The 27,642-nt window shown below is 35.7% G+C and overlaps 1 protein-coding gene across 3 annotated transcripts in view; it reads left to right on the top strand.

Annotated features, from left to right (window-relative positions):
* The window catches only part of LOC117973033 (aminopeptidase O-like), a 73,906-nt gene extending 46,974 nt beyond the window's left edge, over window positions 1-26,932 (top strand). For 2 of the 3 annotated variants that reach the window (XM_034923962.2, XM_059035087.1), the window contains 4 exons: window positions 12,694-12,810; window positions 17,905-17,991; window positions 20,292-20,442; window positions 26,160-26,819. In XM_034923962.2, the coding sequence (XP_034779853.2) occupies window positions 12,694-12,810; window positions 17,905-17,991; window positions 20,292-20,432 (345 nt within the window). In that variant the 3' untranslated portion in view covers window positions 20,433-20,442; window positions 26,160-26,819. Of the gene's footprint in view, window positions 1-12,693; window positions 12,811-17,904; window positions 17,992-20,291; window positions 20,443-26,159 lie in introns of all 3 variants that reach the window. The other variant, XM_059035078.1, reaches the window with a different exon arrangement.
* The last annotated feature ends 710 nt before the right edge of the window (window positions 26,933-27,642 follow it).

Here is a 27,642-nt window from a genome sequence, read left to right as displayed (position 1 = left end):
TACAGTAATCACAGCTTCTTAGAGGTATATTCTAGGCAGCTTAAGGAAATGTTGGCCAGTTAAAATACTAGGCAGTGTTTCCCTGCTTTATAGTGCTACAGTAATCAATAAAAGTTTCACTGTTTTAGCAAAAGGGTCTGCAGACTTTGCTTCAAATAATATTGTTGGGTTAGGATCTCACTGGAAGAAACATGACACTGCTTATCAGCTGTAGGCAGTGTGGGTCATGCAAGTGTTAGACAAAATGCCATAACAATCAATGCAAACCCAAATTCATCACCTTTTAATGTGTAAGGTATAGGGCCACCATGGGCAGCCCATGACAGCACAGTCACGGTTATACATTTGAAGTGGTTTTAAATAAAAGTAAAGTTAGTGCTGGAGTAAATTATTTGTGATAAGGCCCAATGGGCTGTCACTACATTCTTTAAAATGATAGTGTTCAAGAATTTAAAGGGATTACCTATAAAAAAAAAATCTTGGTCCTTGGATGTATTGAGAGTTACTTTTTTTTTTTTGGTTGTCCAGGTGCGTTCACTCATACCTGATTTACGAGGCCATAAATTAACCTTCTTTTAAGAATTTGCAGTGATACCAAGGTACTGTTGGAGAGCTATGGCCCTAAAATAACAAACCTTTGCTAAAATATATATTTAAAGAACATAATGTTCAGACCTGTTAATAACAATGAGCTAGAATAATTACAGGACTATTGTATTGTAGTTTTTTTTTTGTTATTTTTTCATTTGTTATTTTTCATGTGCTTCTTTTGCTTGGAAGTTAGTGAGTTTGGTTCACCTTATTTGCATATAGATTTGTCATTACTTACCTGTCATGTATGATGTGTTTTTTTATCGTAATTCTTTTTTTGTGTTTAGATATATATTAAAAAAAAAAATACAAAAAAACTATACTAGTCTGTTGCTGGCATAACTGATAACTGGTCACATTTTCTTATATGCTTTGATGATTTTCCCCATTATATAAATACATAAATACATATCTAGTCTATAAAGCAGTATTGAAGTATCTACAGACCCTACGTCCGTGTGTCTGTGTGTATAGTCTGTTCAAATTCAGATTGCAAATACTGCATTAATAAATTTGTTCATTAGATTGTATTCTTAATGTGGTACTACCATATGAATAGGAACTACTCAGAAATTTCTAGAAATAATACATCAGTTGGAATAATAACAAAAAAGTATACAGCGTTGTTGTTGTGAAGGGACTAGGATTCCTTTGTATTTTGTGTTTGACCAGTGAAGGCTTTTTTTCTGTTGAGAATGCCTCTAATGATGTTTGATTATAGTGCAATTAACCAAATGAGAAGGAAATGTCTTTAAGTAGTGACTACTAGGGGGAGGGAGAGCTTCTTTTATAATCATTCATAAGGCTCATTTTGGTGTAGCTAGTTATAGTAATGGAACATCCATATTTATCCATATTTATTTGAAACAGTGAAGTATATCAATATGTGAAAAATGTAATTTAACAGATTTTTCTAATCACAAAAAGCATGTAGTTAAAAAAAAAAAAGGTGGCACCGAACTTCTAATAAATCCCAGCTCCAATCAGTCACTGCTCGTACAAATGGCATACTACTGTATGTTTGAATGTGCCCAATTCCATGTCCTGTTCACCTAACAGCCTCATCAGCCTAAAGTCTCATTACTGTTGTGCTGGTTCAAGACATAATGTGTCTAGTGTTTGCCTAATTTAATCAATAATACGAAGCATTGACTTGTCTAATAAAACAAATGTGTCTAATTTATTGTTTCAAGGAGTTTGCAGTAATTGGAAAGACTACATTTTAAGCCTGAAACAGAGGAATTAGCTTGTTAAAAATTACATTATGTTTTATTTTTTAATTTTATAATTATCCCAGTTCTTTCCAATCATAATTGAAAAACAACAGCAATTACTGTTGATTTTTTTTTTTTTTTTAATTAACACAGTCATTTAAACACATTACCAGTTATATGAACACAGGGATATATGTATGAGTATCGCAAAACCACACAGATTTAATTTAGCCAGATGACAGAATAAAATAAAAATAAAAATGACTCATTGTCTTGTGAACAGTTGCAAAGCGTGGAAGACGGCAGTCATGCCCATCAAAGCTCAGCCTGTGGAGTTTCCCAGAAACACATCAATAAACATTCTTTTTGAAGCACATCTACAAAAAACAACCGAAAAAACCTTACCAACATTCAGCTTTCAGACTTAATACAAATGTGTCAATAATACTGTCTTGCTTTTATAGGAGGGTACAAAAAGAGCAACAGTCAATAACTGTATCTATAAAGCACAGGCATGTTGTGTACCATGCTGCATAAAGACATCCACTGGTACAGCAAAGTTATACTGTATCTTCTTTGATTTCTACAAGAGAGTCAATTCAGATGAATATTCTCATTTAAAACTTTGTCCTGGTAGTAAGATAAATGTTTACAGAATAATCGCCTGCAGTTTTAAATACAAATACAAGCGTGAAAATAACATTTATTTTCTATATTTCAATAGCTAGCACCTAAAGTCACAAACTCTTTTAATTGTCTTTGACATAATCACTCATGTTTAAGCATAAAAAGGCTTTGCAATGAATTCATTTAAAAAAAAAAATTTAAAAACAACAATGACAACTTACTAAAAATAACGGATAATACAATGTATATTCAGCGGTGGTACTGTTTTGTCTCTCAGATAAAGTAAAGAAAATATTAAATTCATAAATTAATGTACAGCTATGGACAAAAGTTTGCATCACCTAGAATTTTAGGATTGAGACATAATTTTAAAAAAATATATATATATACACTACCGGTCAAAAGTTTTAGAACACCACCATTTTCCCAGTTTTTATTGAAATTTACGCAGTTTAATGTCTCAATGTACTCTGAAATTAAAGCATAGATCAAATAAACAATTGGAGATAAAGAAATCATGGAATCGTTTTGTTTAACAAAATTTAATCTAAATTTTTGACTCCTCAAAGTAGCCACCTTTTGCAGATATAACAGCCGAACACACTCGTGGCATTCTTTCTACAATGGAAATCAAATATTGTTCGGAAAGTTCTTCCCAACACTGTTGCAGAAGTTCCCACAAATGTGTTGCACTTGTAGGTTGCTTTGCTTTCACCCTTCTGTCCAGTTCATCCCAAACCAGCTCGATGGGGTTTAAGTCTGGAGACTGTGCTGGCCATTCCATGATTTGAAGCCTACCGTATTGTTCTTTTCTTCTAAGGTAGTTCTGACATAGCCTGGAGGTATGTTTTGGGTCATTATCTTGCTGTAGGATGAACCCCTGACCAACTAGACGTATACCAGAGGGTATTGGATGGCGCTGCAAAATGCTGTGGTAGCAGTTTTGGTTCAGGGTGCCACTCACTCTGTGCAAGTCGCCGACTGTGGATCCAGCAAAAGAGCCCCAGACCATCACGCTTCCTCCTCCATGTTTGACAGTTGGTGTCACACACCGAGGAACCATCCTTTCGCCTACTCGACGGCATATAAAAACCCTGCGTGATGAACCGAAGATTTCAAATTTTGATTCATCGGTCCATAAGACCTTCTTCCAGTCTTCAGTAGTCCACTGGCGGTGCTTCATGGCCCAGGCAAGCCTCTTTTTCTTATTTTGCCATCTTAGCAATGGCTTTCTTACTGCAACTCGACCTGTCAAACCTGCAGCTCGAAGTCTTCTCTTCACAGTTGAAACTGAGACTTGCTTACTTCGACCAGTGTTAAGCTGTGCTTGAAGCTGTTGTCCTTTGAGCCGCCTATCACGCAAGCTGTTGACTCCCAGAAACTTGTCTTCTGATTCTGTTGTGGCTTTGGGTCTGCCAGACCTCTTCCTGTCAGAGTTTCCTCCAGTTTCCAAGTGCCTTTTGATGGTGTAGGAAACTGTACTCACTGACACCTTGGCTTTCTTTGCAATTTCTCTAAAGGAAAGACCTACACTTTTAAGGGTTACAATGGTCTGTCTGTCTTCTTTTGTTAATTGCCTTTTTCTTGCCATTATGAGAGCAATATACTACTTCTTGCAGTACAATACTGTCCAAATAATGCTTAAGAGGGTGTAGTAACACAGTCTGTTCCAACACTGCTTTTATACAGACCGAGGGTTTGTAAGTAATCAACAAAAGTTGGGACACCTGTAGGAATTGTTAGCATCAACTTTCAAGGCTTAATTTACTTCCATTGCTGCAGAACAGCTGTAAGTTGTTAACCCATTACTTGTTCCCTGAAAAAGGCCTTTTTGTATAACTCTGAAATGTACATTGTTTTTCAGTTTTTGGTAACCGAAACTTTTTTTTTTAACCTCTGGCAGTTTACCGCTTACCTTTGTACCATTTCAGGCTTCAATAAAAACTGGAAAAATGGGGGTGTTCTAAAACTTTTGACCGGCAGTATATATATATATATATATATATATATATATATATATATATATATATATATATATATATATATATATAATTTAGATGTTTAACATGATGTAATCAAAAAAACTACAAAATGATATCACAAAAGTCTACCATAAGCCATCATTTTTTATGTTTTTGTCAGTTTTTCATTAAGTATATGGAAAACTACAAAGCAGTATGCAATTAAATATGTTAACATAACATTATTCAGCAGGTTTCATTCGACACATGAATCAAAATTAGTTAATTCCACAGGGTGAACATTTGGCCATAGCTGTCTTATGTTTGATCTTTTGGCATAGAAGTCTTATGTTTACTGGCTCATACTTAAGGCAGTGCTGTGTAAACCCAAACCTAATTCAGACTGTTTTATTATACAAAATGCCTCTAGCTTCAGTTGTATTTCGGGGTAGTTTCTTTCTTTTTTTTTTTTTTTACATCAACCCCAAATATATTGTTATACCAACGGTGACAGAGTGATGACACTTGAACTATGCTCTGGGTAAATGCCAGAGAACACACCGTTTATTACTGACTGGACTAATGTGAAAGCTGTAATGTATCTGTAGGTCTATCCATGTACTTGTAATTTGTACTTCTGTTTGTTAGATTCATTCAGTGGTTCACTTACATCAGTGCATTATCCACTTGGCTTAAATTACTTTTCAGGCTTGTTGTCCGAGTTAAATTTAGAGGCAGAATACTCATTTTGATATTTTCTGTTGCCGTTGTCAGTTGTCAGCACACAGGGTAAGTCTCAAAGTTTATGGGTGAGCGTGCTTTAGGTAAAACGTCAGTAATTAAATACCACAGAGTTATTCTGTATAGGGTGGAGCAGGGTTAGACCTGCTGCAGGATTGGCCTGTTGGATAAAAGATGGTGCACATGGTTTGGTGTACCTACCTACAGTATATGACCTCAGCACACAGGTGTCTGCAGATAAGGCACATTCCAGATTACACTGACTCCAAGCTCCCAATACAGGTAAGTAAAAGAGCTCACTGTTTTAGTTGTTTTTACTTTGGACTTACAGAAGTATTTAGAGTACTGTAATTACAAAGCTTTTTGTCATTATACATATTTATGAGTTGAAAATGATATGATAAGAGCATCGATTTGTGTTTTTGCACGTTCACTTGTGAAGTCATTGAAATAAAACAGTGTGAATGTTTGTCAGTTTCAGGTTTTATTTTTATTTTAAGGCTGTTTCCCCTCAATCAAAGATAAGTAAATAATAATGTCAAATAATTGTTACTATGTTTTTGGATCACGCTTTATTTTAAGGGCCATTTATTTAGTTTGTTAACTGTTAACAAACAGCTAATAAACATGTTAATGTACATTATTTATTTTCTGTTAACTGTTTGTAAATAATATATAATAGGCCAGCTAAAACTGCAAACACCAGAGCCTTATGGATGATCAATCAAACACCAGAGCCTTATGGATGATCAATACCCAGTCAATCATATGCTTGAAATTGGTTCAAATTGTTACTGTAGTAATGTTTAGCAAATTAAATAAGTTTTTTTATTAACCCTAACCCTAAACCTAACCCTTAGCTAAACAATGTTTGTTAACAGTTAATAAACTATGATGTAATATTTCATATCTGATCACAAACCCATGGAAATCAAATAACAATTCCAGGATACAGAGGGCCCCACAAGGACTTTTACAAGTGTAGTGTTACTTACCGTACTTGCTGTTTGATCAGAGTTATTCCTTGAGCCTGTGCAGTCACTCCTTGAATTCCATTCCACACACTTGCCATTCCTCGGCACTCAGGTGCAAGTCTCAGCAGGGAACCTACAAACGTGAGTAGAATGTGGCACAATTTTGGATCTCTGTGTTGCTGGCGCTATTAAATTAAGTGACGGATATTCTACCAGATGTTGCTAAAACGCAGCTAAATTTGAGTTCTACATCATGAATTGAAATAAGATATCAATGTTACAATTAGTATAAATAGCTAGTTTATTTTTTTTCCTTGGCAACTGGTATTCAATATAAAATGTTTTGTGAACCAAATGATTCCTCTTTCTCATAGAAGTCAATGGAATGAGAACAGTCACAGCAGTAATCTTTCCCTTCTTGTCCTGACATGTCAGTATATTTTATTCACATGCATTTTCACATTCAGTGAGTCTATGCTCTTACCTTTTCAATATAGTCTCTTATCAGTTCTGTTTTAAAGACGGTTTATATTCAGGTCATCTGTTCTTTTTGGATATATTCCTAATAGTTAAGACTGAATGATTGGATCACTATGGTCATAACTGACTGCAGATGGCATATTGACAATGTACATGATGACTTGTAAATCTTTTTTAAAGGAATCTGCCACCTTTGAAAAGATACATGCATATTTTCTTTCCTAGATAATTTGACCTTTTTGACTCTAGCAATTCAGACTCAGATGAGACCAACCTGTAAGAGTTGTTAGGCAACAGGAACCTGACCAGACCTGTATTCTGAAATACCTGGTCTGTAATTGTTCTCTCATGAACTCTCCTAAACTTTTAATGATGTGATCATTTATGACATGAACATGCCAAACAGAATGATTTATGGAACTTCATTATCAGCCAATTATTGGAATGGTAAATTATTATTTTTTGTATAACTAAGGCCTCAAACCCTGAAAGCTGCCTTCACTCTAGTTTTGCAAACACATTTGAAGCTTGGAATGTTTGAATACAAGGATGTTGCAATAGGTACTGTATGAAGATAAGTATGGTAGATCAAGAGTATGAAACCTCACCATGTTTTATACAGTCAGATTTCAGAGGTCTTGATGAAGTTAGCTGTGATCTGCAGCTCCGTCAGGCTTCCCTAGATTTGGAATCTAATTGTCCTTGTGGTTAAAGATATTTGGATTTTTGTGTTTGGATGTTTTGTGATGATTTAATTGGAGCGATTCCTCTCCAGTTACGGACCACTGTGTTTTTTATGCTACCAAAGTAGGTGCAGTGCATGTAGAAGCGCTCCTGTTGCTTAATATGTGCGTGGCAATGGTGAGCAATCTTAACAAACATCTCGCAGTTGTTCTGCCAAAGACTTACAGGGCCGGCATTCAGAAATGTGTCATAGCTGTCAGCGATGTGTGAATGGATCCTGTGGGGCTGGATTGTACAGTTTGTTTTTTATGACAAGAGCTTGCCATCATCAGAATAGACAGCAGTGACAAGTACAGGATCCCCACAGTGCCATTGGGGATTGTGTTTCAGTGCCTTCCCAGTTTGGGAAGAATAAAGTGCCGCACGGAGATTGTTCTGATGCCAAGCACTCTGCTGATCAGTAAAGTTGCCTGTATTTTAGTTTGCAAGTTATGCATTAATGCAGGGTATAGGTATCGTGGTCAATTATCATTTGTATAATGTTGAGATATTAAGTTTTATGTAGGATCCTCCATTTAAGATTTTGGCTTTTTTTTTTCTTTCCATGGCTGGAATGTCTTTTCTTTAAATTCTGGTATTTTTTTTATTTTTTACACCATACAGATATAACTTGTTTGAAGGAGTTATTGAGAATCAGAATCTGTCTGTATGTCACACTTTCTTTTACATGTGCGTACATTGGAAACAGGGCATGGGGATCTACATGTTTGTTTTTTTTTAATATATTTCCAGCCGTGGAAGGGGAATTGTGTTTCTAACAGGTGAAGAAATAAACTACAGCAGTACAGGTAACAACAAGTGCATCCGTATTTGTTTACCTACAGTATGTATACCTATCAAATCTGTTTTGTAGAGTGAATGTATTACTAACCAGTTATTTTTCATATCACTCATTCCAATGATTGTCCACATAGTTATGTTGTCATGTGTTGTCTTCACAGTGTTACTGCAGTAACTTGAGTACATTTTCACAAAACAACCTTAAACTTGGAACCTGGGTCCAAAACTGTGTTCATTACAAGTGGCTCTAATTTACTGTCAATAAAACACTCAGAGTGGCCATCGATTTTTTGTAGAAGGTTTCCTAAATATTCCCAAAAAGGAAAGCCAGTGTCAAATGATGTAAAATGTCTACCTATAGTATTTTGCCATTGTCATTGGTCATGCTGCTGAACATTCAAGGTGGGAGCCCTGCAGGTGTTTACAAGCCATTTAGGGCAGATGATGTAGAGAAAGGCATACTGGGTAGATTAATACATTGGCAACGAAAAATAACATTTAGATAAGGTTTAACTGTGGAACCACTTGGAAGACTGGAGAAATGAATCCTGTAAAAGATTCATACCACACCAAATATATTGAGTGGTAATTGTTTGTCAAAATGTAAAATGGTATTTTTCTATATGAATTATACATTTTCCACTTGTAACAAGTTTTTTTTTCGTTTTTTTTTTTTTTTTTGGCAACAATATTTGAGGTCATAATGAATATATAGATCAGTCTACATTGAAGTTAAAATTGTTTGTGAACATTTCCTGTTTTTCATTATGAAACCTTCTTTAATGACGTCTTCTTATAAATGCTTCCCAGAAAATAATAAAATAAAAAAACCCACAAAACTGTGGTGAGTTCAATGTAAAATGTTGACATTACAGTAAAATGACAGCAAGTGCTGACTTCATAAATATAATAATACTACACAGAACTATGTATTAAGAGTATAGGAATAGTTTGGTAGTATTAATATATTGTATTAGTTTAATGAAAAAAATGTGTTTTGTTTAAATGGATGAATTCTCACTGTAATTAAATGAAATGTGTTTGTTATCCAAATAAAAAAAGGTGTCTGGAACTGCAAAAAAGCAACTGGAATGTTTAATTTTTCAACAGGCTGTTTGGGCTATGTTATAAATGAGGGAAATTGAAGCCGGAACACGTTTTTGTTTGTTCTGTTGAAACCTCAAAACAATTGACGTTCCCAGAGGTAAATTGACCATGCAAGTCAGTTTACGACATAGAAATAAGTTTCTTTTTCAGAAGGCCTTCTGAAAAGGATGGTGTGGCCCCATAAATCCTTTAATTTGGAGCTGTAGCAATGCTTTCTTTTATGGTTTAATGAGATGTCTCTCTCTCCTTTTAAACAAAAGCACCCAGTATCAAGGCCTGCATTCTACCAAAAAGGTCTTGGCATAGCACAACAGTATAAAGAGCAGATGAAAGGGAATTTCTGTCTTTTTTGGAGATGACCTTTCACCGAAGAAACCAGCACTGTGGTACAACATCTAAATGCCTTCTGTGTATAATTCCTAAAGGTCAAATTAGTCTAATTCTGTTTGGACCTGTTTATGTTGAAGTTGTGCCAGCTACTTTCTGTATTTAAGGGGCTTTTTTTAAATTTTAGCTGCAATTCTTTCTAACCACTTACATACAGTAAATAGTTCCTGCTTTAGTAATGTAGACAAATATAGCAGAGGACGGATGCATTTCTGGTAGGGAGAGGCTTCCATAACATTTCTTAACCATTTTTGGGAAGAATCTATCTATGTGTGAGTGTGAGAAAGCGAGCGAGCGAGAGGGGGAGAGAGAGAGTCAGAGAAGGAAGTGTGTGTGTGTGTGTGTGTGTGTGTATTTGAGGTAGTAGCTGTAAATTGAAGTGACATCATATGTATTACTCCCATTGATCCGCTTTTAGACTCCAGCCAGGATAAAAGGAAATGGCATCAGGGAGGAAGTATGCATCATTTAGGCACAGATCCTAGTGTGATAATAGAGTAATAATAGAAATCACACCACTGTCAATCGGCCACTTTCCCCTCAGAGCTGTCTCTCAATGCAGGCTTGGGCAAACGGGATGTTCAGCATACCAGCTGTACCTCTTTAGAGTGATTTGTGTCCTGTCTGGGGGTGCAGAGCAAGCAGTGCAGTCGAGGATGCTGAAGTGCATTTCTGTGTCAGGTTTCATGATGACGAAAGGTCAGTAGCGATTTGTTTCAGTGATGTTTTGTTTTTGCCTTGATTAAATGGAAAAATAAAACAGCTTTGATTGTACTATGAGAGAAGTGTGAGAAATGGACTGTAAGTAATCATTCAAACCTCAACCGTGTCGGTATTACAAAGGCAAAAGGTTATTTTTATTTTTTTGGGGGGGGGGGGGGGGGTTGTACATAAAATTGATTTAAATGTTTTAGTTGTGAGAAAAAAATATGTATTTAAAAAACATAGAACTTCAAATCTGTAGGAACTTGGCACTTTCTCACTTTGAAACAAAGGGGCAGGTCATGTATTACAGCTGTGTAAAATAGCAGCTGGTGACAACAGTCATGTGCTTGCTTTGTTTAGATGTCCAATGGGAGCTGTGAGTTTACTTATGATGTTTCATTTTCACACAGATGTGAACAAGCTATAATTTGCTTTGGCCAAGTAATTAGAAATTGTAAAGGTCAGTGTTTTAAGTATGAAATGTTTAAAAAAAAATCTGTGACCATCTGTAGTTGAGTGTCAGCGACTAAAAAATGTAATCTTGGACAGCATAAATATGATCTAATAAGCTGTAATCTGCACTGTCCTGGTATTAAAACATGCCCAGAGGCAACAGGAACTACTGGGTCATGCGGCACAAATATATTGAGGGCATTACAGTTATGGCAATTGTATAGTGATTGACCCACTTCGTCTTACAATATTTTAAAGACATTTTACATTTTTACATGAAGAAATTCAGCAGTGAAAGAAAGATTAATAACAAATATTTTCCTTCTGCATATCTTCTTGAAAGACATAAACACTGCAAAACTCTTCAATGGCAGCCAGATTGTTTTGTTTTTTTTTAATATCCTTTGTACCTGAACAGCTATCTGAAGATGTAATGCTAGGTAAGCCACAAGGAAGTTTAATTATTAAAAGTTCAAATAACTGGTTTCTGTCTCTGGCTTAGTTTCACATTTAGTAGTTTTGGATCTTGTTGTCAGATGCTGCCTTGTGTGCACAGACAGAGACACATTTATGCTATCTCCAGTTACAAGAGGTTTATTTAAACTATGTATTATATAAAATTATTTGTTTGCACTCCTTGCTCTGCCCATCAATGGATAGGGTAACAAGCAAACATTGGGTATAATGGATTTATTCCACCTGCCTGTATATCCTAAAGATTCAATTAGAATGTATTCATTCTTTCTTATGTATCAAAAATCAACCATTGTTTTTGGATACCAAGTAGTCTGGTAATACAGTATATCTAAAACCAGCAGGATCATTTTTACTGATATTTAGTCTGATCATTAACAAGCAGCAACGCTGTGAATGAGAGAGGTTGTTTGCCATTGCCGACAGAGAGTGCATTTATTAAAAAGCTTGACTCCTGTCCAGAACAACAGCAGTTTAATTGATGATAACCACAGGTAGATTTCTCCTGTGAAAAAACAGCCACTGAGTTTTCTGCTGTCTCCTTTATTAGGCCTCTTTGATGTATGCCTGCACTCTTAAACCTTTGAACAGTGCAAACCTGAAGAAATAATGTCTACAATCTCAAAACACCATTAGGCAGCACATTTATCTATTGACCCCTGTGAGAGGCTGGCAGTTCTGTTTTTAATGTAAATCTTCTTTGAGGAAAAGCTTGTCATCGATCCCTTCTAGGTGCATCACAATAAGGGAGTGAAGGAGAAACTGTTTCTTATCAGAGATTAATTAGAAGGTGGCTGGATGTAGTGTATGCACTGGATTATTTGTGGTCCACTGTAAGCTTGCACCTGGCTGAAGCAGGTTGGAGTTCAAGAAAGATCCTCTTCTATTTTTTAAGAATCTGCAGAATACGTTTAAAAGGAAAATTGTGGCTACCAGAGATTTATCTCACCCAAAGACAAGTAGTTTTTCAAGCTCAACAGTTCGTTTAATATTGGTAAATGTCAACTATAAAATCAGACTTTAAACAAAAGTTCAGATAAAGTATTGTACCAGAGGACATGGATGTGTTCTGTAGGCTCGAACGGAACAATCGCACACATGTTGTATTTTTCCATTTGCAAGCAACTTAAACACATGTTTTGCAAATGCGTGACAGACAACAGAGATGTTAAGTTTATCAAAGTATTTCAATAAAAGTCTTTTATGTTTGGTCTCGTCTAAATATAGGGTATACAAATGCGAGGATGGAAAGTCTCCCAGTCAAGAGTAATTTAATATGTTAACCGTTTAAAATTAGGTTTCAGGGATTCCAGTTAAAAAGTATTCACATGTTTCAAACATGCCATCATGCTGTAATTACAAAGAGCAACCTAGACATGGTGTCTTGTGTCTTTTGGTTTTAATTACTCCACAGGCTTGGCCTTGGCTCTCAGGGGATGCTGTTTGTTTCCTCAGGTTCTCCCAGACCAGCTGGTCCTGCTTCTGGAGTTCCTATTGGAGGAGGAGTCTCTCAGTGTGGGGACACTGCGGTGGCTGGAAGGAAGATACTGCCTCTGTGAGCAGGATGCTGAGGTAACTAAACTGTCCCTGTGAGACCTCAACCAGAGGCACTAATCCAACAGCTGGGAATGCTTCTGTAATCCTCCAGGAAGAGGGTATTTAGAAAAAGAAAAGAGGAGGGAGGTAGTAAAACTGAAGCAACAACACCAGACACAGTGGGAAATATGAAATATTACCACACCAAGACGAAGGCCAGGGTCTCCTGTGGCAAACTGGGATTGTCTCTGTTATATATCGAATAATTTATGGCATGTGCATTTTGTTTAACTTTTATTTGGATTTATTAGAACTGTTCCCCGAGTTGTGTAGGGATATTACATTTGTCATCTGTAGTAGTGGTGCTACCTCCAGATTGAACTGATCCCTTTAGTTATTGAAAGTAAAAGTATTTTTTCCTCTATAAATAAGTACTTGTATTTCTATTTTTGTATTCATATTTTTTAAAAGCTTACTTTAAACATGAAAGACAGAATAAAAGTTAAAAGTGTAGCCCTTTTAAAAAAGCATTTAGAACATTTTGATCATATGATTGTAGAACCGTGTGAGCGAAGTGGGTTACAGCCTGGAAACATGAAATCCTGTTGATAGGGAAAGATAATTCATTTCCTTTCATTCCTTTCATTCGAGCATGTCCCCATAATAAAAATCCACCCACAGAGGCATGTTTGCGCTATCATGTTACTTAAGTATGATATTGGATCAGGAGTAACCCTATTGATTTCCACAGAGCAAAAGTATTGAAGCTTTTGTTTTGTCAGTGTGGTCTTGGAAAAGACGTTAGAGAGAAAGGAAATGGGCGCCATATCGCTACATCAGCGTTGTTGTTTTGTTAAATCTAAAAATGAAATGGAACCCAAAAAAATGCACACTATTAATGCCAATGTGCATATACAGTGCCAGGGATGGAAGTAAGACCCATTGCATAGCAGTTTGATCCATTCCTGGTTTTACTAAAAGTTTAATAAGACCCACCTGAGTGTGTTACCTATACACTGTAGCTAATGTATTAAAACCTGGAATGGGTGAAACTGCTATGCAACAGGAGTTTTATTTCCATCCCTGTATGCACCAGTATTTATTTGACCTTACCAAGAATACTAACTATGCCTAGAATGTGACTAGATCTAACTGGGAACAGTGAAAAATATCCATTTTAAACACAGATGTTTTACATGAAGTAAATGTATTGATTGATTGTGCTGAATTTCACTGGGAGATTACCAAACTACCGGCATTGTTCACCCAGTTTATTTATCACAGTTTTTTTCAATTTTTTAAGCATAATAGGCTCAATACTTACCAATAAGGACATGTTTTTAAAGAGTGTTTTATACAAATGTACATAGATTTAACAGTGCTTAAAAAATTGGAATAAACTAATATCAAATAGTTAATAAAGGTAGTTAATAACAATGTAGAATATCTCTAATGTGGCCAGAATAAAAATGACCACTAAGGGTGTGTGCCAATAATTAAACGTACGATGGAAAACATCCATCAAAATCACTGTTTCTGGGGGTAGGAAATTACCCTAGAGATAATAACTGGCCACATTTATAAATTCCACTTTGCTTAGGATTGCAGAGAGACTACCCCAAAGATAAAATATGATGGAGACTTTATTAAACATGATGATTAGGAACACACCTCATGGGATTATAAAGAGATCAATTAAAAAAATTCTAATTCAGAGGGTATAAATAATTCCTTTAAATAATATTTTACTGCTGGTGTTACTCCTCAGTGCTTTCAGCATACAGTCTGTAATTCAAGTGAGACCTAATAATTGTACCCTTCAGAATCTGGAGACTTTCATTAGCAACCTCTCTTGTTAACATCCGGCTTTAAAAGTGATAATTTGGCAGCATTTTTGTTATGGGTCTAGTGTTTCATATTTTTAGTGCCTTTGATTCTTTTTGAGAGAAGGAAAGGCCGTCCAACAGGAAATTCCATGGAAAACATAAACACCCAATCTAAAATAAGCTGGTTATAGCTTGGCTTTAAACTGCATGAAGTGCTGTAGAGCAATGTAATGCAAAACTTATAAGATGACACACAAACGTGGGGTTATACTAGGTAAGAGTAGTCCCAAAGCAGTATCATTTACTAGCCTGGCATGTCTTTTGCCTCTGGTAGCCTTTCAGAAAACCACAGAATTTCACACAATTTCCAGTCTCTGCTTCTCTGCATCCTTGGACTGAATGGCAAGAGGTTAAGACGAGAAGCTCTCATGGTGTGAGAGGTATTTCTTGAACATGAATAATTAAGTTTGTATTACAAGCACATGTAAAAGACAGGTAAAAACAGATACATACAAATTAAACCTGTTTTGCATGTCTTTAAAACAACGAGAAAAGAAGTGAAATGATTTGAGGGATGTGAAAAATTTTATTTATGTAGATTACAGTACATCATTAAAGCATGATGTTATCTACTTCAAGTCCAGTATATTGATTGCAATGGGACATTTTTTTAATTATTATTTTTTTTTTTATCAATGTCTTAACACCAATTTGCAAACTGTGAATATTATCAAACAAACAACTTTTAAGATTCATTTCAGGACTAAGGTTAAGTTAAGGCCCAATGTGTTAAGTTGTATTACCGTAATTCTGTCAATATAAAGTGCACCTCTTGTATAGTGCCCCAATTTATCATGTTTTTTTTTTTTTATTTATTTTTTATTGAGTATGTTTTATTGAGAATTTGAAGCAGCAGTCAGGTTCACAGAGACAGCTGGAAGATACATGCTGTCTTGGGTATACTGTACTGCACAACTTTGTGACATTTGAAGTCTGAATTGTACAGCTATGGTAGTATATTAAGAAAGTGTTTGTTTGTCTACAGATTTGAGATTGAAATACTTCCAAATCTGTATTGTAAGAGCAAAACCTCTTATATAGTACAGGTTTATATTCAACAACAGTCAGAAGTGAGTAAAAGTTGGGCTTCGATTAGGATAGTCATAATGATGCTACCTGTATATAGCAATCAAGTTGGATTATTAAGGTAAAGTTGCATCATGCTTTATGAGCCAAAGGCTGTAAACGATGGTATTTATTGTGACAAAGTAATAAAGTACAAGATGGAGACATTTTGTGATTGTCAATGCAAATAAGAGAGTAAATACTTCAATGATTTCCTGTAGTGTATGCCTATTGTGACTTTTTTTAAAATTATGTTTTCATAGTTTCCCTTATCAAATGTTAGGAGTGTTTGCATAATAATGGTAAAGGAACAAGAGGTTTTGTACTGTTTAAACATGTGAAAAAAACTGTTCATGTTAAAACATTGTTATTTTTAGTTTGTTTATTAATACCAGGGTTACATATTATGTGACTGATTTTGCACGCAGTTCTTTAATTGTGTTCAAATTGAACAAAATGTTGTTTGTGTGAGAAGATAAACTAATGTTGTTAATGGCAGTTACACAACGCACTCTGTTTAGAACGTCTTGTTTAATGTGTTGTGTGAGTCTCAAGTACTGAATAATTAAAGTGTTTTTGTTTGAATAGTGGAATTAAACTGAAGATGAATTAACTTAGCATATACATAGCATTGGTATTCTGTTTTCACTAACGTTTCTCTCAGTTGAATCGGTGTTGGTCAGCGGGCTAAGACCTGTTGAGAATAAAGTTTGAATTAGCGTAGTCACAAAGTGCATTGAGCTTCATGGAGTTAACTCAGTCTAGTTATGAAACAATTTGAAAAGGCTCTAAACACCCCCTGGTTGAAACACACACTGTGCTGGAGATTCATTTGGTAAAGCAACATAGTTCCAAACATTACAATATTCTAATACATGGATTTTGACAATAGTTGCAGCATGGCCCATGCCAAGACAGTACCAAAACTTGGCTTGAATATTGTGATGTTGATGAATATCACATAAAGGCATTGAAGGTTATTTGTGTAAATGTATTGCAAAGTAGCTTTTTGCACTACTTACCACCGGTATATTGTGGTTGAGTGTTTAGCACCCCTCTGAAAGTGATCATTTTTCCATGTATGACCCTGTGTGTAAACATCAGAGAAAGAAAGGCATCAGCTGTTACAGTGAATCACAGCTTCCGGCAGATGTTGCAAAAAAGTAATATTATTTTGTGTTTGCAGGTGTTTGTTTTGATAATATTTATGACAGCTATATGGCTAATCTATTATCACTTCATCTTTATTGCCGGGGACACAGAGTGGTGTGATCAGATGGCTGTTGAGCCTCTGGTTTTGAACAAAAGCCCTGCAAGTTGCCGAGACATATTGGATTACAGGCATTGTGTTTAGACAATAACGCTAACTGTGTTCAGTGTCGTCTTTGACAAAAGTGCAGTACCTCCCACCAAGGATTAATCACGTTCCTATAAATTACATTTTCCATTTCTGAGCCCCCTACACTGTAGCAGAGGCATTATGAATTCAGTTTCCTCAGTTCCCGCCCTACCTATCCCCAGACTGTGTTTTGTTTTTAAAAAAATGAATTCTGTATTTAATTATTGAAGCTATTCTGGATTTAATCCACTAAAAACATCAGACCACTCCAGTACTGTTGGAAAGATCATTCACGATTACAATCCTCCCTCCTTGGAGTGGAATCTGAAGCTCCAGATTGAGTTCTGATCTTGTATGTGCCAGGGCTGCTAATAATAACTCAATGGTTGGCATTCATTGGGGGGCCAAGCATCACTCACTTCATCTGAGCAAGTGTAAAATCTATCTACAATATATTACAATCTATCTATTTGTGCAAAGGCTAACATTACCAAGACCTGTAAAAATCTGCTAATTTATTTATTTGGATAAATGTGCTCTTCAAATAATGTTATCTTATAGTACTTTTTTTTTAAAAAGTTTAATCCACTTTATCAACAATACTGTATATTATTGTGACTGATCGTTCGTTTTTTTTCAGTGACCTACATGTCAAAATATCAGTTGTCCACAGGTTTTATTGCTACATTTACTATCAATATTATTCTGGAAACCCACAGCAAAGCTTGTGTTAAAGATTGTTTGTGGAGGAAACATTACCTGCTTGTGTTTAAGCTAAGTGTTTATTGTTTGTTTATTTTGTTGAAAATTCCAGTTAGTGAAAGAAATGTATTTTCCCAGGTGCGACATCGTTGGTGTGAGCTGATTGTCAAACACAAACACACTGCTGCATATAAAGATGTGGAGCAGTTTCTGAAGACAGACCAGGTAGGATTCCTATTTCTATTATTTCTTTTTAGTTTTGCCTTGGAAATTTCAGGCACCTGTTTTATGAAAATTGGAAGTTGTTTCTAAAAGTTACTTAGTATTGACAGGTTAGAAATATCAGTTGAAAACCAGAATAGAAAATGAGACATTTCTATCTCGGTGAGATGCTGGTTTCAATTTTATAAAATAAGTAAAGAACAAGATGGGAAACACAGAGTATGTCCTTGATTGATAAAACAGCAGATAGAATTATGATTGTTCATATATCGATCTCAATGTATTGCTTCTTTTTCTGGCTCTTAGATGTGAAAAAACATGTCTTGACAGGTTTTGATTCTGTAAAAGCAAATCTACAAATTCATCTTTACATTTCAAGAGGAGTAAAACTCCCCAAGAATGGCAGTGCATTTACTATTAGATGAAAAGTATAATTTTAAATCAGTAAATAAGAACCTTGGCGATGAGTGGAATTTCCCAATGAGAGGACTTTTGTGTAGATATTCTGTTATCCTTGGAAACTCTCAAAACTGATTGATTAAAAATCATGTTCTATCTACTGGAAGTGGGTAGTTTATGGTGCCAATGTGAGCTATCACTGTGCACAGTAGCAGATGGAAATTAATATACAGTGTTTAAAACTAAGTATAAAACTATGCACATCCCTGTGTTTACCTTAACAAAGGTTTACTGCAATAAACCGATCTAAAAGCATGGCGAGGCACAAGAAAGCATGGTAAGGCGCATGCAGCCATAGTGAATTACTGGGAACTATGTTAAAGAAAAATAAATGCATTGTATACAAATAATTGACACAACAATGCACCCCAAATATGAAATGAAACATTTTGGTTTGATTGAAGGTGACAAGTACCACTATAGGTGACAGGACCTTAAACACGAGAAAAGCATAAAATGACTTGCTTTGTTGTTCATTTCTGATATGACTTCTGAAAGTGTTTTTGTCATCCTAAAGATTTAATAATGCTGCAAAAGAAAAGCCAGAATATGCATTAACTGAAACAGAATAATTGGGCATTCCTGTGTGGTTACAAACTTTCTTATAAATGAGAAAAACTAAACAAGTAAACTTAGAGGTTGATCAATCTACAGCTATGGCCAAAAGTTTTACATCACCTAGACTTTTTGGATTGACAATAAAAAAAAAACTTAAAAAAAAAACTATATGAACACAATTTAGATCTTTTATTTAACATCATGTAATCAAAGAGAATACAAAATAATATCGCAAAAGTCTACCGGAAACCATAAAAATAGTAAAGTATTTCATGATAGATTTCGAAATGTCACATTTTCCCATTTTTGTCAGTTTTTCATTAAGTATATGGAAAACTTCAAAGTGGTATGTAATTCAATATGTTAACGTAACATTATTCAGCAGGCTTGCCTTTGACTTTATGAAACAAAATGAGTTAATTCTATAGGGTGACATAAAAACTTTTGGCCATAGCTGTACACCCTGTGATAATCCACATCTGAGCATTTTCCAGGGAAGAGGAGCACCCAGGATTGCATCAACCACCTGTGCTTGTCTCTTTTTCCCAGGATTATCTGTAAAATGAAGTGGCTGATGCAATCATGGTGGGTTCCTGGGTACTGCATTATGCTCTAAAAGAACACAAGAAGTAAAGAATTGCTACAGTTGCAGGTTACCGCAAGTGATGGGGATTTCCCTCAGTTAGCTGCTTCATTTTCATTTTAGCCCTTGAGTTCCATTTCTGTCAATCGACTGATTTTTTTTCCCCCCTGAATTTGCAATTGTGTTACAATTGTGTCTTCTCGCCTCGGGTCTTACCGGTGCTACTGCCACTGAACCTGTTGCCCGCAATTTGGATATTATAGAAACCGAGCATTAATCAGCATGTAAAAATGTGCCCTTTTGTGATACATTGTAGATGCTTTTGTTTTATAATTGCTCCTCAGCCGCCAAAGTTACATGTGTTACCAAGCAACACAACCTTGAAGACATGGCTGACCCTGGGAAGTCTCCGTCTGGACTGGTCAGGCATCTGCCCAGTAGGGATCACACTGCGGTGAACTGTCCCCAGCCGATTTCCCTACCTGTTTTTGATTGAAACTACTGTGGTTGCATACTGTAGCGTCTTTTTTCTTGCCATATTCACATTTGCAGCTCTTTTCTGACGATGTACTTGTTTAATGTGTCTTAGCTGCTGTCTGCTTGCTGTCTTGGAATGAGCTGTAGGGGAGGATAAAATAGAAAGCATTATAAGAATGTTTTGTGAGGTCTCTAACAAGGCCTTGGTGTGTGTTACATTTTAAAGGCAATGGGCGTCTACCTGTATGGAGAGCTGATGGTTCACGAGGATGCCAGGCAGCAGGGGCTGGCCAAAAGCTGCTTTAGATCTGTTCACGAAGAAATGGACCCGACCTCTAAGAAAGTGGTGGAGGAAATGATCTTATAAACGTATAGAGGTATGTTTATTTTTGAAGTCTTCTATATTTAGCTACAGAGTATGGATAGCACAACTGATGGCTATTTCCTATTCAACTACATTAGTGTGCCAGAATACAATGAGTGCAGAGGTAATTTCAGCAGTGCTTTTACCAGATGGTCATGTGCTATTGGGCATGTGAGACAGTATTAAATATTGTACTTCTTCCTCAGGGACTTGTTCATGTATGTCCAGCAGCCACAGTGAAACTGTGTCGTCTTTGTATATAGCAAGTGACTGAAGAGCTTTAAAAAGTCTACTACTGGCTTAAGATAATGCTTTTTGGCTCATTTTGATCAGTTGTACCATTTACACTGGTTGCTTGGTACTCAACAGTCTCTGCAGTTATGGACTACAATGCATCTAAGACGGTCCAAGTTTTATTCTGTTCTTTACTGAATAGCTTATTGTTGTGGTTTGACATTAAACAATAAATACAATCATATATTATCACTTCTATCCATGTAGTCTTATTTTATTGTTTCTTGTTTAGAAGTCGAAATGTTTTTGAATTAATAACCCTTAATGCTACCCTTACAGAAATGTACTACAGTATTTAGACTGTTGTTTTCTAATGCTGTAATATTAGGATAGTATTTTTTCTGTGGGCGTAACGAATCTCCTGGTGTTTGCACATGCATGTTGAATACACAATCAATTAGCTTTGGTATGAAGATCTTTCCCAGTACAGCATACCTCAGATTTTTTCCTAATGAAATAACTATTTTCTAACAGGCTGTTCTTATAACACTGACAATGATTTCCAAATTCAAACTTCTTACTTGGAAAACCTCTGTCAATAGTTCAATTGATGTGAAAGACTGGACTAACTAGAAGGCAGGCAAGTGTTTGGAAAAACAATGCAAGGGTGGTTTGCAGGGGTGTGATTTTATGTTTACTGTCTGAAAGAATGTATTCATCCATTTTGTGGATTCTGGTTTATATAATTTACTTTATCACTGCCTGTATATTAGTGCTGGGACAAATATCAGAATATCCAAACGGACATTTTTTTTTTACATATATTCAAAGGTAGAAAATAAATTAAAATCCATGTCAGAAATAACTTTATCTGTGTGAGATTTGTATATATACATAAGAAGGTGAAGATGAATTTTTTAAGTAGCCAGTTCCTTTAAACTATGCTAACGTGTACTTTTTATTGAAGACAGCCTGAAAAAAAGTTTTGTTTAAATTATTTTAAAATCCATAGTACTTGCTTTGTGGTTTAACAGGAGGCCTTCAAATCTACATTGTTAGAAAATGGAATTTGGAACATGAAGAAAGGGTCAGCATGTTTTATAAAGAATCCACTCAAAAAACAAACCCTTATTTTACTTCTTCATCTTCATTTGCACCAACTCCACCACTGCTCTGTTTCTGCCAGTGTCAGCTGGATTGAAGTGTTTATTCTGAAACCCCACATGTGAACTGCACTGTCATCACAAGACACATATTTCAGGGAGTTTGGGCATCAGAGTTAAGCAGAAATAATTCCAGGTAATGGAGAAATACAAAACATATATGTGTGTCTATGGTGTTTCCAAAATATGTTTTACTGCAGTTGTATTTTCTTCTTTAATCTTATTATTAGTGGGGTTTGATTTTAAGTAGAATAGTCATTTGGTCAACATCTTTTCTGAACTTCTCCAGCTTTCCAAAGCAAAATAACAAAAATGCTTTCTTCATTAACAAACAAATATGTTTGGGTTATGGCAGGCCTTTATTACTTTTTTTATTTTATCAAATTAATTGTCTGAAAAAGTTTATTTGCAAACTTGCTACTGTTGTGGAGATCAAACAGCATTATGAAGGATGTGTTTGTGTGTGAATGGTACAGTAATGGCAGGAATTATTTCATTATTTTGGATCATTGCCCAATCCTGGAACCATGGTTAATGAGGGAAATCTCCCTTGTTCATCTGAGCATAGTGAATTTGGGGAGAGAAGATCTGCAGGTTTCCTTTCATGTTATGGCTGTGTGGGTTCCTGGCATGCTGATTTGTGACTTAAGATAAAATCACATTGCCAGGGATTACCACACAACCACGGCCTTGGCGGCTGTTATGGAAACACAAAAAAGAGCTAAAAACAGATTGATCTGCAAAAGTCTCTCACACAATCCTCCTTATGATGTTTCTTTGTGCCGCCATGGACCTGACTTCTCTTACAAGGTGCAGAGCTTAGCTGATTGGTGAACAGTGATTTATCTCCTCTTTGTTCACAGTGGCTAAGTTCTGCACCTGAAGAGAGGGTGAGAATTGAACAAGGCCCCTGCTCTGGTGAGAAAAAAAAAATGAGACAGCTGTCGCAATGAAAGAGATGCTGGCGTGGGACATTAATGTGCTTTCACTGGGATTTGTTCAAATATTCACTCTGAAAGTCTGACTGGTAAGGGGAAAACATTAAGAAGGCCACTAGAGAAAAAAATTAACCTGAACTGCATTTAAGTACAGTTCACTGTTGTTCAATACTATAGGTAAGCACTCAAATGCTCTTAATGTTGTAGACATGGTTTTTGTTCAGGTATCTTCAGGTAATCAAGTGCCTTAGTGTTTAATTTTAGCTTTCTGAACTTTGCCGTTACAAAGTAACAAGTTTACCGCCCTTTCCAAATTAAACCCAAAAGCTATGTAATCAAACCAACCTGAGATCCAAAAATAGGTAGTCTTGGTACACTGGTGATGTTGCCTTTTAACATCAGTTTTGAACCTACTTATATTTTCATTTTATTTAAATTGTATTAAGTGTTTTAAAAATGAACACACTGGTAGTAAAGACACATAATGGGGGGTTTATTGTCTGGTAAAATAACATTTTTTTTTTTACTTTATACACACATTGTCATATCAGTTGGTATTGAAATATACTACTGATTTGATCCACAGTATGAAGTATTTCAGTATTTGGTTTACACTACAATACAGCACTGTGGCATTGTCATGGGTACTGCAAAATGAAGGAATTCATTTGTCTAAAAAACAATCCTGTAATTTCTTTTCCAGACTTGTGCAGTGTAGTGAGAGTCCAGATTGATAAACAATAGGAAAAACAATATGGTGCCACATATGGGAGTACATTTATGAGAACATTTGACACTTCATTTAATGTATTGTGAAAAAAAGGTTATCAGGCAGGGGTTGAAAGCACTGGAAACTGATTCCTAAAGTGATCGTATCCCGGATCATCACAGTGCTCTACTTGAAAATGCACTGTATTGATAAAGACAACCCAAGTTTACAATCTTTGTAATTCAACCATTGTATCATTTTCTGTCACAGTACTTGCCTTTATTGTTTATAACCTACTTATATATTGTGAAGAATCTGAAGTATTATGTGTAGGTAAAGTGTTCAAATAGTACAGTATAATCCTCAGGCTAGAAATCCTCTTAGCACATGCTGACTGTCCCTTTTTTATTACATTATACAGTATGAAAGCTGGGATGATGTGCCTCATCTAATCTCTGAACAATGCAGGAAATATAAAAGCACCACCTATTATTATTTATTAAAAACATTTTTTTATAGTGATTCATGATAGTGGAAAGGAAGTACAGGAGAAAAAAAAATAAAACGAATTAGAAGTTCTTTGAACTAACAGCAAAAAGCCTGCCGAAACTGGCATAAATAATAAATATCACTTTATTTACTGTGTATAGAGACAGTGTTGCTTCCATTTTAACCCCAGTGTTTCTATGCCTAATCTAAATAGACTATAGCATAATAATATCAAACAGTTCTATGAAAACAGTGTGCTCAGATATGATCCGATAGCCTGGCGGTTTTGTTCGTCAAGCGATGAAGCCAAGTGTCGTTAAACAGTCTAGGGCTGCGGGTTTCATATTTCAACACCCCGGAGGGTGTTATTGTGCTTATAAAGTGGCACCTCCACCCTTCTCAAAATGAATTGGTTGTAAAGTGAATCATGCCTGGAACAGGTTAGAACATTTTTTAGCCAATGAGATTGCTCCCTGTATACTTGCCATTATATAACTGCAAATACTCAATTTAATACAATCAATAGGGTAAAAAAAAAAATAATCTTGTATTGACCATCTCTGCCATAAAAAGTTTTTTTTTTTTTTTTAAATAACCAGATATAACCTATTAATTCTCAGGATGCAAAATGTTTCCTGTCTACGCATTTTTCTTCAGTTGCTGCAATGGCCCAACACTACTGAACGCTGCCTGCACTGTGGAGTGATAATGGACCTGACCTCCTGTGCCTACTGAGCTGATAACAGTTCTAATTTTACATACTGGCTCAGTTCAGCAGGAACAGGAGTCTGGCCCTAAAGCAGGAAGTCAAGGCAGCAGAGGAGGGTATTGTTCAGCCATGCCATTGTAACATGAATGTATCTTTGTTAGCAGAGTGTATCCGGTATGCATTCCCGAATCTACTGTATGCACTACTGGAAAGCATCAAGAAAAGTGTAACTGTAATAAAACAAGCTTGTCATCAAATACAGGAAGTGGACTAACAGTGATGGTCCATTGTAATGAAAATATCTTGTTTTTGTCAGTGGGTAACTACAGCGTTATTCAGAATTTGAAACAACACATTTTCAATGGCTGTGCCTTTGGTCTGGGTTCAGTAAACTTGCATTTGCCCACAAGGTAGCACTTCTGTGCATTTTGCTTTTCCTTTTGTCAGTGGCGGATGGCAACATCATACAACATTGTATCTGCAAATTACCCAGCCTCGCCATGTCTCAAATCAATAATGTTTGCAAACAAACAATGGACCAGTGAGCAATTCACGGAAACATCAGTGCAGAAATCACAAACAAAACCGTGGACACTCAAAACAATTGGTGTCTGTGGACTGACTACAGACTGAATGCTTGAGCATTTCTGTGGCTCATTACCATTGACAGTTTTACCATTGCAGCATTATAGTTTGCACAAATTCTGAATAACCCAATATATTTATTTAGAAGTAACACTGGACATTTTCTCAACTATTAGCTGTATCTTTATTTATTTATTTATTTTTTATTCACTGAACGTGTAAAAAATGTACTGCTATGTCATCTCAACTTAGGTTTAATTATTACACAGTATATACATAGAGGTTTCATCTACTAAGCATGTCTGGCTGATATACCTGCTGTTTTCCACGACACATTACAGAGAAACCCAATTATCTGAACTGTACCATTTTTAGTTTTTAATGTGCTATATTAACGGTACATTGATGTCACCTGCTTTAGAAGATCATACCTGAGGCACCTCTCGGAACTTACTTACACTGTAAAGTCAATTCAGACTGTGACATCACAATCAGCCACTTAACAGTATTCTCTTCATCAACCTTTTGGCTCTTTTTTTCAATGAAAATATCAATAAACTAAATAAAGGTTGGTCATGAACAGAAAACAAATGTAGCTGGATTTTCAGAATTTGTACATTAATAATAAAGCAGCATATAATAGTTATATGATGAGAGTCTGTATGGGTTATGTTCACCGTCCTATATCCCAGCAATATAACAGGTATAATTAATAGTGGAACAAAGGAGATGTTTAACCTGCCTTACTGTACACAAAGCTAAATGATAAAACTTTTTTTTTTTTTTAACTAATAAAATAACAGACAGCTGCAATGGAAGAATCATAGTTTTGCATCTAGTTCAGTTTTATGATTGTGTTTTTTTTAGCTTTAATAAACAAAGAGATATTTTTAAATCTTTCAGTAAATCCTGGAAGTGCCTGGATTTCATTGACTGGGACATCAAAGCAAAACATGTGAGGCTGCTAAAACAATTACTGGACAGATCATTCCTTCATATGTGCTCGTTCTCCAGAGCCTCGGTCTTAAAGGCAGAACCTAAAGGAAGGACCACAAGATGAGCCACTCAGCATTCAGCCTTAGAGCCGCAGCAGGACACTAGCTGTCATTTATTTGGTAGGAAGATTTATGTCAACTTTGAAATGTATTTATTTGTAATTCATACTGAAAACTGATTAAAGAGTTGTATTAGGACAAATTGTTTTATGGAATGGACTGACATAATGCTGCTGGAATTATCCAAACAGCCTTGGAAATGACTTAAAATATGATTTATTTACTTAAGATGATATATATATATATATATATATATATATATATATATAAAGCAAATAGTATATGTTTTTGTATTTTAGTTTTTTTTTTTTAGATGTGTAGTGTTCCTGGTTATCAAACAATCACTATTAAAATGTTTGCAAATGTTTAACAATGAATTCTGTGTGGTCCATATTGAGTCTTGTAAATGTTAATTCAGATTAACTGTGTTATTTACTCCAGCCACTGGAGTACGAAGTCAAAAACTGGGTGGCTACTGGGAGACCATATATATATATATATATATATATATATATATATATATATATTGTAATATGGTGCGGGGTAGGGAAACTTGTTGATTGCAATAGACAGGTGGTAAGATGCAAAACACCAGACACGGAGAGATCGTATATATTAAACAGCATGGTGTCTGTATGTTTAATGGTTTTCAAGCTGTTAGCCTTCCAATAAAGCAACAGTTTATACTTCTTAATCAAACAAAAGAAAAATAAACAGTACGTAATAACACTATGTAACACAATTTTTGTTCCTGGGTAGTAAGTGTTATTTCCTAATTGCTTATGCCTCAAAAGTATAGAAAATGGCTATTATTCCCCACAAACTTTGCTTTTGTGACCAGGACAGTGATATTTTGAAATTTACCTATTTCCAATGAGAAAACGGGCGAATTTGTGTCTTTGTCAGAAAAAAACAACATGTGAATCCAAATTAACATGTATTTATACTAAAGTAATACAAAAATGACTACAGAAGATTTAGAAGTGAGTAGTTTTTCGAGATTTACGATTATACTGTAAATCACTTTCACGAATCAGCCCCCAAATGTAGTCTCTCATCATGTTCTCGTTATACTGTCCTTGGTAGCGGCGTTCAAAGTCCAGTATATCCTGGTGGAAGCGCTCGCCTTGCTCCTCCGAGTACGCTCCCATGTTCTCCTTGAATTTATCAAGATGAGCATCAAGGATATGGACTTTGAGGGACATCCTACAGCCCATTGTGCCGTAGTTCTTCACCAGAGTCTCAACCAGCTCCACATAGTTTTCGGCCTTGTGATTGCCCAGGAAGCACCAAACCACTGCGACAAAGCTGTTCCAAGCCGCTTTCTCCTT

The sequence above is a fragment of the Acipenser ruthenus genome, chromosome 1 (genome assembly GCF_902713425.1).
Source record: "Acipenser ruthenus chromosome 1, fAciRut3.2 maternal haplotype, whole genome shotgun sequence".
In the NCBI taxonomy this organism is placed as follows: Eukaryota; Metazoa; Chordata; class Actinopteri; order Acipenseriformes; family Acipenseridae; genus Acipenser; species Acipenser ruthenus.
This window is presented reverse-complemented; position numbering and strand designations above follow the sequence as displayed.